The sequence below is a fragment of the Thrips palmi genome, unplaced genomic scaffold, assembly GCF_012932325.1.
Source record: "Thrips palmi isolate BJ-2018 unplaced genomic scaffold, TpBJ-2018v1 HiC_scaffold_1, whole genome shotgun sequence".
NCBI classification, from domain to species: Eukaryota; Metazoa; Arthropoda; class Insecta; order Thysanoptera; family Thripidae; genus Thrips; species Thrips palmi.
This window is the reverse complement of record NW_023144620.1, coordinates 11,727,522-11,740,967: the sequence shown is the minus strand read 5'-3', so window position 1 is coordinate 11,740,967 and position 13,446 is coordinate 11,727,522. Positions and strand designations below refer to the sequence as shown.

General features: G+C 41.9%; 4 protein-coding genes across 5 annotated transcripts; 1 reads left to right on the top strand and 3 right to left on the bottom strand.

Annotated features, from left to right (window-relative positions):
* The first annotated feature begins 10 nt into the window (after positions 1 to 10).
* On the top strand, positions 11 to 1,568 carry LOC117639421 (pyridoxal phosphate phosphatase PHOSPHO2-like). Its single transcript, XM_034375055.1, has 4 exons — positions 11 to 198; positions 347 to 445; positions 614 to 715; positions 793 to 1,568. Exons 2-4 carry the CDS (start codon positions 347 to 349, stop codon positions 1,306 to 1,308), a joined length of 717 nt encoding a protein of 238 aa, XP_034230946.1. The 5' UTR covers positions 11 to 198; the 3' UTR covers positions 1,309 to 1,568.
* LOC117639428 lies at positions 1,560 to 4,039 on the bottom strand. 2 transcript variants are annotated; one of them, XM_034375068.1, is made up of 4 exons: positions 3,770 to 4,039; positions 3,532 to 3,654; positions 3,080 to 3,313; positions 1,560 to 1,921 (listed from the first exon to the last, which is right to left on the bottom strand). In XM_034375068.1, the coding sequence occupies exons 1-4, from the start codon at positions 3,881 to 3,883 to the stop codon at positions 1,814 to 1,816; spliced, it is 579 nt and encodes a 192-aa protein (XP_034230959.1). In that variant the 5' UTR covers positions 3,884 to 4,039; the 3' UTR covers positions 1,560 to 1,813. The 2 variants fall into 2 exon arrangements, with proteins under 2 accessions (XP_034230959.1, XP_034230968.1); XM_034375077.1 differs by having other exon boundaries at positions 3,791 to 4,039.
* A 463-nt stretch (positions 4,040 to 4,502) lies between these two features.
* On the bottom strand, positions 4,503 to 10,025 carry LOC117639386 (delta-1-pyrroline-5-carboxylate dehydrogenase, mitochondrial). The gene is made up of 12 exons (XM_034374991.1): positions 9,846 to 10,025; positions 8,788 to 8,870; positions 8,566 to 8,699; positions 8,404 to 8,451; positions 8,067 to 8,281; positions 7,778 to 7,949; positions 7,519 to 7,706; positions 7,219 to 7,441; positions 6,919 to 7,097; positions 6,653 to 6,841; positions 6,438 to 6,556; positions 4,503 to 6,326 (listed from the first exon to the last, which is right to left on the bottom strand). Exons 1-12 carry the CDS (start codon positions 9,881 to 9,883, stop codon positions 6,211 to 6,213), a joined length of 1,704 nt encoding a protein of 567 aa, XP_034230882.1. The 5' UTR covers positions 9,884 to 10,025; the 3' UTR covers positions 4,503 to 6,210.
* A 113-nt stretch (positions 10,026 to 10,138) lies between these two features.
* LOC117639415 (vesicle-trafficking protein SEC22a-like) lies at positions 10,139 to 13,335 on the bottom strand. The gene is made up of 7 exons (XM_034375041.1): positions 13,206 to 13,335; positions 12,696 to 13,096; positions 12,340 to 12,503; positions 12,056 to 12,229; positions 11,842 to 11,963; positions 11,712 to 11,768; positions 10,139 to 11,632 (listed from the first exon to the last, which is right to left on the bottom strand). Exons 2-7 carry the CDS (start codon positions 12,875 to 12,877, stop codon positions 11,432 to 11,434), a joined length of 900 nt encoding a protein of 299 aa, XP_034230932.1. The 5' UTR covers positions 12,878 to 13,096; positions 13,206 to 13,335; the 3' UTR covers positions 10,139 to 11,431.
* Positions 13,336 to 13,446: the final 111 nt, after the last annotated feature.

Below are 13,446 nucleotides of genomic sequence, written 5' to 3'. Positions count from 1 at the left end.
CTCCCCGTGGCGAAGGGTCGAACCCACTACTCAGGCCAGACTACACAAACAAACTTGCTTGTGTCTGTCAAACGTCAGACATTCACGTCTTGTTCGTAAATTCTCCTCGAACTGGCGTTCAGAAACTTCAAATTTCTTTCGCAGCTGAATCACTGCCACAAGTTCCAAAGAAACTACCAGCTGCCATTCAACTCAAAGGTGAAGATGTCTACAAAACGATATGTCATGTAGTGGTTATGTTTTTGATTCGTCTTTCATTCATTTATCTTCTGATGAAATACCCATTGAAGGCTGAATTTTCTTCTTTTACTTGAATACTTGAAGTTAAATCCATGCTTCTTTGCAGATGGTCAAGAAGTTACTCATAGCTTTTGACTTTGATCACACTATTATCGATGGCAACAGTGACACTGTTGTACGGCAACTTCTACAAACTAAGCCACCAGTAAGTCAACTCGTCCACTGTAGTAGCTTCTCATATCTTAATTTCGTGTGCTGCTTTATCTGGTTAACTTATTTTCAAATAAAATCTAAAATCAATTTATGAAATTTGAGTGTTTTTTCACTACTGCGTTTGAACTGAATGGTTATTATTTTCCTGCCAACAAATTAGGAATGCAAACTAGCTGAAAGCTGGACAACATACATGCAAAATGTTTTCAACCTGCTTCACCAAGAAGGAGCGACAGAGTCCCTCTACTTGGATACTATTGCTGTAAGTTTTTATTCTTAATTATTGGTTTAAGACTATTTCATTTTTGAACCAATGAACATTCTTCCTATTTTTTTCAGAACATCCCTCCAACGCCCGGAATGATGGATTTACTCCAATTTTTGGATAACCCAGAAGTTGAAATCATAATCATCTCAGACTCCAATTCAATATTCATTCAAACTTGGCTTGACAATGTGAAGTTAAGTGATTCCGTCCATTCTGTGTATACCAATCAAGCAGTCTTTGATTCATCCGGATTACTGAATATAACCATGTATCATAGTCAAAATTGGTGTGACAAGTGTCCTGAGAATTTATGTAAAGGCTCGGTTCTTGACGAGCATTTGAAGAAAAGGCACGAGGAAGGAGTAACATTCTCTAGTGTCGCTTATGTTGGAGATGGAAGAAATGATTACTGTCCAAGTACTAAACTGTCTCGAATTGATCATGTGTTTCCTAGGAAAGGATTTTCCCTGGAAAAGCTCTTAACAGACCCTCAAACAGATGAAGAAAGTAAGAAGAAAATCATGGCAAATGTGTGTGTGTGGGCCTCTGCTTTGGAAATTAAGGAAAAACTTTCAGAGATTGTCTGAGCTTTTTTTTAAATAACTGTTTTTTATGTTTTTATTTTTATTTGCAATGAACTAAATGTGTTTCAATTCAGTGGAGATAATTAATGTTGTAGAATATAGATATACATCTATGGTAATATATTGTACCTGTGAAGCATTTATTAGGTTTTCTTTTAGAATGAGAGAACCAATATAATCATGTGATAATATTGCAATTAAAGTGATCCAAACGGGTGAGATGACACAAAAACTGTGCAATAAAATTTATGTCAGTCATTAAACCACTTGTTCTATTTCGTTCTGGACTCCAGTCTTGAGTGAAAACAACAACCAAGAGACCTGTAATCATGCTCTCCCTGTCTCTCACTCTCTATATCTGACGCGCATCCCTGTCCAGTCAGCAGTAGCCGTAATCGTGCATGTCTTCCATTCCGGGACCCTTTCCCGGATTGGCCGCACCGAGGCTTGAGGCTTGCCTGCTTGGGCAGTAATTGCCAGTGTGGGCACCGCAGTGCACTGGCCGGTGTCACGGGGAGTCGTCTGGCTTGTCGGGACTTCCCTCGGCGGCGGCCGCGTCCTCCGTGGGGCCGCCTGTCGCTGCCGCTGGCTCCGTGGAACCGCCACCGCTTGCGTGCTGCGGACAAACACCGGTGACAAGCCAGACTGAGGATTCTAAGTTCCACGGCTCCACCAATGAGCTGGCGCCGGCGGTGATAGCTACAAATCGGGCGCGGGTAGGGCAGAAAGGGGAAATGCAGGGAAGGGGGTAACCCAGCGGTTCCCAACCTTTTGCGGTTCGCGACCCCAAATTTGTAGCCAAAACTTTCCGCGACCCCCAGGAAAAATTTCGCGACCCCACGCGACCCCTCCTTTAGCATGCCTTTGTTATGGAGTGCGATTATCTGCCTTAGTTTGGGAGCAGTATTGCCGCAAAGTTGATCAAAACGGTCACAAATGTCTTAAAAAATCGTGTTTTGGGCCGACTTTAAGCATCTACTGCGTCTGATCCGAGGCGGTAAATCGTCCTCCCTCAACGGGCAATTGGTCTTTGGACCTTCCTTTTGCATGCCTTTGTTACGGAGTGCGATTATCTGCCTTAGTTTGGGAGCAGTTTTGCCACAAAGTTGATCAAAACACGATTTTTCAGACATTTGTGACCGTTTTGATCAACTTTGCGGCAAAACTGTTCCCAAACTAAGGCACATAATCGCACTCTGTAACAAAGGCATGCTAAGGTAAGGTCTAAAGACCAATTGTCCGTTGACGGAGGACGATTTACCGCCTCGGATCAGACGCAGTGGATGCTTAAAGTCGGCCCAAAACACGATTTTTTTACAGACATTTGTGACCGTTTAGACCAACTTTGCGGCAGTACTGCTTCCAAACTAAGGCAGATAATCACACTCCGTAACAAAGGCATGCAAAAGGAAGGTCCAAAGACCAATTGCCCGTTGAGGGAGGACGATTTACCGCCTCGGATCAGACGCAGTGGATGCTTAAAGTCGGCCCAAAACACGATCTTTTACAGACATTTGTGACCGTTTTGATCAACTTTGCGGCATTTAAGCAGCCAGTGCTCGGCGTGTGGGCCAGCCGGGAAAACACCGCGACCCCAGGCGACCCCAGCCACCTCGCCGCGACCCCTCGAAATTTTTTCGCGACCCCAAGGTTGGGAACCGCTGGGGTAACCGCTTGAGGGGTGGACCAAAAGCCATATCTATCCTCTAAATGCTACTTTGCCCCCTGGGCGCCTCTGGGTCCGCCACTGCCGCAAGTCCCGGTGGCGCTCTACCTTCTCCGGCTTGGCGACGCCCGCCTCGTGGCCGAACACCGTCACGGTGTAGTCGACGAGGAAGCTGCGGCGTCCCCCGACGGTGAGGGCCACGAACCTCATGCCGGGCCCGCCCTCGGTGATGTGCACCTCGTCCTTGGTGAGCGTGCGCTGCGGCACCGACACCTCCACGTGCGTCACCACGTTCTTGGACTCGCCGCCGCCCGGCGGGTAGCGCACCGCGTCCAGCCGTCCCTGCGGCACAGGGGGCAGGTGCACAGTGCGCCGGTGGAGGCGGTCAAAATCTATTCGCATACCACCCCAACTGTAGCAGGACTATTGTCTTTCTGAGCCTGCCACATCACAGCACTTGTCTTCCCTTGATCCTAAAGCCCCCACGAGGGAACCTCAGCCCGCACACACTTTGCAAAATTTTCACATTTGTCCTCTCGTAGCTGCCCTGGACTCTCTACCTTAGTGGGAAGGTGCTTCCTCCTCACGAGTTTGGTGAACAGCTCCACGTCGCCGGGCTCCTTGGCTCCGAACGCGTGCACCTCGTTGGTCTTGTTCTTGTCGCGGACACGTCCCTGAAGTCCCTGCAGGACAGCGAACCGGTAAGAGCACGCCGCTGTCTAAACCCTGGCAGTCCGACCGCATCGGATGCACACAGTGCAAGAACGCACAGTGTAACATTACAGTGTAAGTGCATACAGTGTACAGCGCGACACGCACGGCCGTCACGTTTACGACTGCAACCAGCAGAGTGGCGAACGCCAGCGGCGGCAGGGCCGAGGGCAGGGCGAGCCTCGAGGCGGCCCTCGCCATGGTGCAGGCCGACTGGGCTGGGCTTGGGCCCAAGACCCTAGGCCTAGGGCCTAGGCCTGACCGACGCGCTGAAGCACGCGGCCAGGTTCGGCTCGACCTAGAGGTCCAGCCTTAGCATGTGAGGTAGGCAATCCGTGGCACCTCGCGCACCGGAGCACAGCGGGATTGCCTACCCTGGAGTTCGCAGGGGCTCCGACCCAGCCTGCGAGGTAGGCAATCCGTAGCACCTCCGCGCACCGGAGCACAGCGGGATTGCCTACCCTGGAGTTCGCAGGCGTCCCTCTCCTCCGTCCTCTCCGGAGCTGGGCCGTTACCTAATGGTCGTTTCGCGTTGGCACCGAGTCGGCGGAGGAGTAGCGAGCAGTCGTATCCGTGTCTGAAAGCCGCAGTCCGCGGCCGGGCCTCGTCACTCGGTCCCCGCGTCGACCTTCTCTCTTGCACAGGTTGGCAGGGAACGGGTTTGTCAACTCTCTATGGTCTTCAGAGGCCGGCCGCAATTTGGGTTTGGGGCATTTATGAGCCGAACTCAACTCGCAAGCTGAGAAAAAAGAGAAGGTGGCGGGGCAGCTCCGACGGTGCGGCATGGTGAAGCGGTGAAGGTTGGGGAAACAACTCAGAATGATTAAAAACTCTCAACAGCTTTATTGTCGTGCAGTTGCAATTGTTTTACACTAGGACAAATATGTACATCATACTTCATTTACTGAAAGATAATTATACTAAAGCACAATAAAATTCATTCAAAAATCTACTGTGAAAATAGCAATCATGTCAATTGGACTTACTCTATCAATCAAACCCTAACTTTGTTAAAAATCTACTCCTACAACACATACATATTGTTCTGAGAATTTGAGAAATACATCTGTATCTTTAATTGTTCCTAAAATAGTGAAACCAAAAGCTACCTGTCATGTCATACACCACATTGTAGAGAATTGATCTACTAAGATAAGGCATTGGATGCAAAGAAAAGAGAAATGTTGCTATCTATAACATATTGTCAGGAATCCAGGGGTTGGCGAGATGGAGCATCAATAAAAAAATAAAAGGAACTCTCCAAAACGAAAATACTGGGATATAACTAGGGAGGGGGAATTTTACATCAAACACCATATGTTTACTCCAATATCCACAATCATTTTTAATGAAAAATGAGATAGTTCAGTTTGTACTACATTTAATTACAAAACAATGGGTAACTCAATACACTAACTAACGTTAGTGTGAACACCTTATTTAAAAACAAATTCGGGACAAAACAAAAATTAAGATAACTACAGCAATAAACATTATCCAATGCACTATCTTCCAAAATAAAAATGGACACAATCGTTACAACACGTTTTTCTTGTGAATTTAGATGCACTGCATAAGTACATCAATGGAGGTAGAAAAGTACTATAAAGCTCTATTGATCAGGAAACTGCCCTGCATTCTCCCAGTTAGAAGGATTCTGGTAATGTTGTTCACAAGGTTTCAACCAAAACAAAAGGAGTCTCTAACTGATATTCCATTCCCAAAATTCAAACCTGATACAAGTGCCTTGACTGACTAGGTAAAATTGCTCTTCAAGGTTGAATACAATTTAAAGACTGAAACTATTCTGAAGTACACAATAATTTGAGTCAAACTAAAGAGAAATGAACAAAATTTGTCACAAGAACATAAAGAAGAAATAAACACAACTTCCTAGGTACTGCACATCACAAGCTATTTCACAATAGGTAAACCAAGCACTGGACAACATCCAGTTAAAAGAGATTTCTGTCAGATCATATGTTTTAGATGGTTAAGACTAATTATAACTAAAACATATAAAATGCAAAAGGTCTTTCCCAACCTGAATCACAAAATTAATCAAAATGTCTTTCTCACAATTAAATGGAACTGATAGGAGATAAAAAGGACACAAACGTTTCATATTTTAAAAAAAACTCAAGAACATGATTAAAAATAGAAAAGGTTTCCAAAACCTTGTGAAAAATTTTCACAAGCTTCATAATACCTTAATTACACAGATAACTTTCACAAATAATAAAAACACTACTTTCTTTCTTGGAGTTGTAATCAGTTGACTACAACTTACACAGTATCTGTTTCAGAGTGATAGAAGCTACATTTGTTCCAATCTGGTTGGTATTAGCATTAAAAAACTTAACAGCACAAAATAACAAGAAGCGGGTACATTTACAAATACTATAATGCAGGATTACAGGGTGGAAAAGCTTACTTTGCATGAAATGAAAACATTTTTTTTTTTTCATGACAGCGATGATTTGCTCTGCTTCTTCCTATCACAGATTATTTCCATCAGCAACATCTCTTTACCCTTTCATGTAGGGATAGTTCACTTCCGTCAAAGGTACAAATGTTTCCTTGATTGATTGAGGATTGGCCCAGCGGAGAACATAGTGGGGACCACCAGCCTTATCATTAGTACCTGTAAAGTCAATCAAAGAGAAATTGAATGTCTATCTTACATTGTAGATGCAGTCAATAAATATTTTTATACAAGATTCTCAAATCTGTAAATTAAAAGCGAAATAGGTACCTGACATCCTTGCTCCGCCAAAAGGCTGCTGGCCAACAACAGATCCTGTTGACTTGTCATTGACATAGAAATTTCCAGCAGTCATCTTCAACTTTTCAATGGCACTCCTGGCAAACTTCCTGCAATACAGGGGGTTCCAAATTTAACATGATTGTCATGACAAAAAAAATAAACATTAGGCTTACGCTAAGTTCATTGGCATAAGAGTCACTTACTCATCCTGAGCAAAGAGAGCACCAGTCAGAGCATAAGGAGTAATATTGCTCAAATTATCAATAACTGAATCAATGTCCTTGTCCTCATACACATAAATTGACAGCACAGGGCCAAAAATCTCCTCCTTCATTATCTTGTCTGATGGGTCATTACACAAAATAATGGTAGGCTGAACAAAGTAGCCAGAGCTGGAATGGCAACAAATAAGAATGATTTGTTTTGATAGCTAGATCAGATGATTCAATGGTATGAAAACACAACCCACCTTTCATCATATTGACCTCCACCAATTATTTCGTGGTTTTTACTGCTGCGTGCATAGTCAATGTATCCCTTGATACGATCAAAGGCAGCTTTGTCAATAACAGCAGATGTAAATGATTTTACATCTGTTACATCTCCAATTTTGAGTTGGTCTCTTGCAGCAAGAAGTCCTTCTTTTACCTAGCAAAAACAAAAATGATAAAAAAAAACTGAAGGCTCAGAGGGATTTGATTGAACATTTACTCTAAAGTATATAAACCATATAAATGGGGGAATAAAGTGCAGATTTCTTAAAATTTACCTTAGGCCAGATGGATTTGGGAATGTATGCCCTTGAACAGGCAGAACACTTCTGACCTGAATACTCAAAGGCAGAACGGATTGTGCCATTTACAACAGAGGTTATATCAGCACTATTATGAACTAGATGGTAGTTCTTCCCTCCACATTCTCCAATCAGGCGAGGGAAATTGCGATAAATGTTAATCTTCTCTCCAACTTGTCGCCACAAACGACAGAATGTACTATGCGATGGAAACTGTGCATTAGTTTTCTTCAAACATCATTAATTTTTTAGTGAAAAATATTTCATGATACTTACGGAACAGAACCAGTGAAATTGATTCCTGCTAAATGTTCAGAGTTTGTGATAGTGTCACCAAAGTCTGGTCCCAACGCAGGTACAAAATTTACCACACCAGCAGGCACACCTGCCTCACGCATAATTTTGAAAATGGTGTAGTTTGAAAGCAGAGCTGTATCTGAGGGCTTCCACAGCACTCCGTTACCCTAAAAAGGAAAAATTCCACGTAAAACAATTTCACTAGGAAATTTTTATGCCATTTGAAACAGTCTTGTACCATGAGAGCAGGAGTGTAAGCTAAGTTTCCTCCAATGGCAGTGAAGTTGAATGGAGAAACTGCTGCAATAAATCCATCAATTCCTCGGTACCTGAGGGAATTCTTTCCCTCTTTTGGATTGGGACTAATAGGCGAGTAGTCAGCTAATTCATTTGCATGATAAGCATTGAACCTGAAAACAAGATTTGTTGTTTATGGTATTGGATAAGTATTTAAAAATGCAAAAAGAAAATTTTTGATGAGGGGTTGCGTGATTGATTGATTGAATATTTTAAATGATGGAACCTACTTGATGAAGTCAATCAATTCACAAGCAGAATCTATTTCAGCTTGAATTGTTACTTTAGCCTGCCCCAACATGGTGGTAGCATTCAGTTTTGCACGGTACTCATTCGCCATCAGGTCTGCAGCTTTCATCCAGATCTTTATGCGCTCAGTCATTGGCACATTGTCCCATGTCTTTTGTGCCTCACTGGCTGTGCTGATAGCTTTTTTAATAAGGTCCTAAAAAATTGGGAGAATTTTTTTTTGATAAAGATGAATGGCAAAGTATGTCTTATTGGTATTAACTGGATGGATCATATGGTACAATATGAAATCATGTGGTGATTTCTTTGATAACTTACTGGAGTAGCATAGTAATACTGGGCAATCTTCTTTGAATGGTTGTGGGGCTGAAAAAAAAAATTTACGAATTTCATTATGATTTTGGTGATATGAAGTACATTTCACTCGACTTGCCCTTCTTCCCATATTGTTTAAAGTCATCAAGGAGCAGCAGAACTCACCATCACTTGATGCCTCACATTCTTGGTTCTGATTTCTTCATCTCCAATCACGATAGGAACATCTTCAACAGTGGCAGCAACTTCCTTCAAGGCCTTCTCCAACTCCTTCCGCTCCTTGCTTCCTGGGAGGTACCCTGAAGCGCAAATCATTTTTAAGATACAGATTGCGCTTCCCAGTTGAGACTACTCTACACGAGACAGAATTATGTGAAGGGCACTTACCCAGAATCGGTTCATTTTTTACAGATAAATTAGGAACTTTGTCCACCGAGACAAGAGAGCCAAACTGCAATGAGTTTGGAAAGCTGAAAAACAAGAGAACAAAAAATACATGACTCGATCGTAGAAAAAAAGGGCCAAGCAGCTCAAAGACACACATGATTTAACGCAAATTATAAATTACTTTCTCAAATTTTTTTCCTCTTCATTTTTTTATTGGAAAATTTGTTGAGGATATAGAGAAGACTTATCATGTACAGACATGTCAAAATTTGACAATTGTTACTACCAAATTTTATAGAGAAATAAAGTTGAAACGGATGACAAAAGTGACACAGAAGCAACCAGAGTTAGAAACACTGATGGCATCTAGTGTAACCCTTTCCCTCCTTTCCCCTGGCCCGTTCCAAGACCGAAACAGCTGACACGGGCATTCACGGAGCCTTGCCAACACCTTTCACCTACGTCACGGCGGTGGGCGCGCCGCTTGACAAGGTCAAGGGAGGTTAAAGGGACGTCGAAAAGCAAAATTTTCCACCGGACGGGGGGAGCTAATCAAAGTCAGGGTGGCAGCTCCGGGATTGAAACCGGACCGAATCAAAAACATGTCCGCGGACAGTGGACAGCCGAACAGCAGGAAGTGGGGCCAGCGAAACATTCTGGGACTGGAAGTGTCGAGTGACACGAGAAGGGCGGCAAGCGGGCGGATGGGCAACACGCTACTCGGTCCTCCTGGAGATGGGACCCCTTTGGATCGACATGACGAGCCGACCGGGGCGCAGAATAATTGACCTAACCCCCCTGCAACCTGCCTGCAGCCCGCAGCCCCGAGGTCGAGCGGTGCCGCCTCGGCCCGAGTTTCCTGTTCCGAGGTGGAGATAAGGACCTCGAGAGGCAGCAACCCCTTCGCCCACACTGGCACGCCCCTCGCCTCGAGATAAGCGGGCCGAGCAGTGGGCTCGGTCGCGAGCCACCTTGCCGATTGTCTTTATTCGCTATCGCTACGCTACGCGCGACGGCGGGCCCTTTGGCTACTCCACTGCCTCTTATCTAGTGTTTACCTCTTGGCTCTCTGCGCTTGCCGACACAAGTTAAACATCGTGGGATGATAACCGCAGGTCGAGAGGCACTGATAACCCCAGCTGGCAGACGATCGGTGACCTTTGAGGGGCTTTACAACTCGTCACAACAATCTGATTCCGTCGTTCCGTCCACCATTCACGTAGGCATCTGGTGTTCGAAGGGGTGGGGAGGGGGAGGGGGAAATAGGGGTGGAGGGGGAAGTCGGACTATCGGCTAGAAAGAGCGCCAAATTCAAACTTACCCGGTGGTAAGGCGAAGAACAACAAAGACGTACTTAAAAACATTTATTTCGTGAGATTTCTCTGCATTTTGTTAAAAGAAAATACAAACAACATTTTTTATTTATTTTTAAAATATTACCCTTAGGTTTAAAAATGCCCCCCAAAAAGATCAATACATGTGCAATAACAGCAAACAGGGACAAACTGCACATCTCCACTTGTGCCCTAGTCTCATGACTTGTGCTACTTCCTATGACAAAAACATCATAGAAAAGTATTCTGAGGAGAAACAGATTAAATTACAAGATAGACTGATAACTTTAATTGTTGCTCACAACTCTTTCCTAAAATAAAATAATAGCAAAGGTAACATCAGTAAAACAATTACATCAACCACATGGAATGCAAGCTCCAAAGGCATTTGAAAATTACCTATGGATGTTGAATGCTAAAAGTGTTCCTATTTCACATTCTAAAAACATACCAAAAAATAGATCTACTACCCTCAAGTAAGTGGCTCATATTACTGTAACATCTTTATGCACACAGAGCAATAATAATAAAAATGTCAATTCATCTAAGATTTATGACACAATTTATAAAGTGATATCACAGGACTAGAGATGGGAATGAGTAAGAACATGAACATCAACTGAAATCACGGGAGAAGGGTGCCCTTTCTTCATACCATATAAAATGGGTAGTCTAAGAAGTCTCGAGTTTCTTTAAAAGTATTGAGTAATCCAACCACTAACAGTTCAGAAAGGAATACATGGAAAAGAGAACATGGAAAACCGACCATAAACAATAGCATGCAAATTCAACTTATGATGGTGATATTGACGATTATAAATACTGCTTTAATAATCATAGCTTATGCAAACTGTTCAGGCAGACCATGACACCATATTAAGTTATAGTCGCATGTTCAGAAAAAAAGGTTTAACTCAGAATTAAGTTTTGCAAATTTAGATTGTCAGCACATTTTATGAACTCAACAAATGCTTTTGGTCCAATTATTGGCTAAGTTTAGTTTTTAAGTTGTGTTTTGCAACTTGGAGTTGACTAACAATAAAATTATGACACAAAGATGTTTGAAAATACTGGCTTGTCTAGCACATGATGAAAAGTAGCTCGTCTCACAAATATAAACTGTTTAATATTTCATATTATGATATAAAATTTGAAGATAAATTGTATACTCCAAGAATCTGACATAGGAGACTGGCACTCAACTACTGACCTGTAGTCATATCAGTTGTCATTCAACAGTGATGTTGATGTATACATGAAGTATGTACGGTATGTAGTCTGTCAAGATCACATTTGAAATGTGGTGGATCTTAAACATTGTAGTCTGGAAGTCTCATTTCATGTTTTCTTTGAATGGTCAAATATATCAAAGCGCCAGTTATGAATATTCGTAGACCATTTTGCCATCTGTCTCTTAAATCACACACTGATAGACCTGATAAGAACAGAATTGCAACACAGATCCACATGTACTTTAAATATTTTCTTCCACCAAAATAATATATTGCCATCTGTTGAACAAAACAATCACCATTATTTAAAATTAAAGGCTGTTTTCTAGAGAAAAAATATTTAAAGGCATTAACCAACCTGAAATGATCTTACAAAACTTTCAATGCAAAAGACAAAAGCATGTACTTCTGAATCCTATCAAAAGGAAAGAAAGGAGCAAATAAGTATTACACTGACACATAATTGCTTGTCTTCCAGATGTACTTACATGAAAACGGGAATAGCTTGATGCTTCTGCTCTCAAAAAATCAATGATACAGAGCATGAATCCAATAGTAATTATTCCATAGCCAAGCCAAGAGACGGGCTCCAGTCTCAAAGGAGGCCCAACTGAAAATCATAAATGATCAATGTTCAACAACTGTTGTTCAATAGTGCAAAGAAGAAGTGGGATGATAATAACAATGCTAGGAAACAAGTACCTGTGGCCTTTGATATATTAATAGAATGAAATCCATTCAAAGGCTTAACTTCGGCAAGAGAAATAATATGAGGTGGTCGTAAGCGTATTTCGTCACTCAATTCTGTCAAATTTATCCTTGTTGATAAGCTTTGTGGCTTGTTATATCTTTGCCTAGCAGAATGAATGACATTATCTGATAATTAAGAAATAAAGTTTGATCTTAATCCTGGGTACTGGGTAAACTTGCATTTTTTAATTCTATTCCTTGGACAAAGAGTAAAGAAACAATAATAATATACTTACTGAAATCAATGAATGAATATGGTCGCCTAGCTTGATTCACAACCAGTGCTTGGTATTTCCCCAGAAATTCCTTCATGAGCTCATTCAAAAAGCTGAATCCCAAAACTGTGGGATATGATAGGTCACTCAGTGCTAGATATGAAACACCCAGACCTGTAATCAAACTAGCAAGAGCAAATAAAATAAGTTAGGAGACTTGGTCCACTGAATATGTTAAAGGCATATCTTGAGTATCACTATTATTGACAGGCCTCCAAATGTAAAAATCAGTTACTGAAAACCATTGGATACGAGCAACAATTGAATGTACCTTACTGCTTCGTTTAATTTCAATACATGAAATAAGTCTTACTTACTAAATTGTGTGTGTTCCAGTATGAAGCATGCATCTGTCAGGAAACTGAAATGCCTTTTTGGCTAAAAGTTTAAGGTATTTCTTGCTTTCTTTAACATCTCTTAGACCTTCATCATTAAAATCTGTTGAGGCCGACAGGGCAAGTCCATCCTTTGATCGGACTATCAAGGTGTACAGAATCATTTTCGATAAACGATTTGCAGATATTCACATCGACAAACAGACTAAGGCACTGTTGACGCTAACCAAGAATATAAAAGGACAAAAATCATGAAGAAATATAGTAAATATGTTTTATGAGTACGTGTAATTGTTGTGGGAATGGAAAGACGTCTGCTATTTAAGCCTTTCTTCCTCCTTACTTTCTTCTTTCCATGCAAAGTGACTCCCCAAAACAGCCAACTGCGCAACGAAAACAAATCAGAAAGACATTTAACAAAGAAAATTAACTTAGAATATAGGAAAACCGATCTTATTGTTCTGTCCCGGTTTTGTCAATAAAGTTACTTACACATACTCGTGAAAACAGGGCTTTCCTTGTGTAAAACGCTTTATAAACATAAACAAACAGACAACAAGCAGACGAATTTCTTTCAAAGGTCCTGTGAAATGGTGAAGCAACAAACATAGGTTCTTCAACCAAATAAGGGAATCACATTCATATAAGCATACTGAACCATCCCGCTGCCAAAACTAGGAATCATTTCAGAAAATTTGATCAGAATAGTGGCCACGCTGGTCGATTGTCGTAA

Bases quoted from the DNA above. Each gene is read 5' to 3' on its own strand.
- LOC117639415 (XM_034375041.1), bottom strand. From the start codon at position 12,877: ATGATTCTGTACACCTTGATAGTCCGATCAAAGGATGGACTTGCCCTG. The intron at 12,230-12,339 runs GTAAGTATATTA...CTTAATTATCAG, and splicing joins ATATTCATTCATTGATTTCA to ATAATGTCATTCATTCTGCT. The intron at 11,964-12,055 runs GTACTTGTTTCC...TATGATTTTCAG, and splicing joins TAATATATCAAAGGCCACAG to TTGGGCCTCCTTTGAGACTG.
- LOC117639386 (XM_034374991.1), bottom strand. From the start codon at position 9,883: ATGTTTAACTTGTGTCGGCAAGCGCAGAGAGCCAAGAG. The intron at 8,700-8,787 runs GTAAGTGCCCTT...TTTGCGCTTCAG, and splicing joins AAAAAATGAACCGATTCTGG to GGTACCTCCCAGGAAGCAAG. The intron at 6,327-6,437 runs GTACCTATTTCG...TTGACTTTACAG, and splicing joins TGGCGGAGCAAGGATGTCAG to GTACTAATGATAAGGCTGGT.
- LOC117639428 (XM_034375068.1), bottom strand. From the start codon at position 3,883: ATGGCGAGGGCCGCCTCGAGGCTCGCCCTGCCCTCGGCCCTGCCGCCG. The intron at 3,655-3,769 runs GTATGCACTTAC...GCTGTCCTGCAG, and splicing joins TGCGTGTCGCGCTGTACACT to GGACTTCAGGGACGTGTCCG. The intron at 3,314-3,531 runs GTAGAGAGTCCA...CCTGTGCCGCAG, and splicing joins GGAAGCACCTTCCCACTAAG to GGACGGCTGGACGCGGTGCG.
- LOC117639421 (XM_034375055.1), top strand. From the start codon at position 347: ATGGTCAAGAAGTTACTCATAGCTTTTGACTTTGATCACACTATTATC. The intron at 446-613 runs GTAAGTCAACTC...CCAACAAATTAG, and splicing joins TTCTACAAACTAAGCCACCA to GAATGCAAACTAGCTGAAAG. The intron at 716-792 runs GTAAGTTTTTAT...TATTTTTTTCAG, and splicing joins TCTACTTGGATACTATTGCT to AACATCCCTCCAACGCCCGG.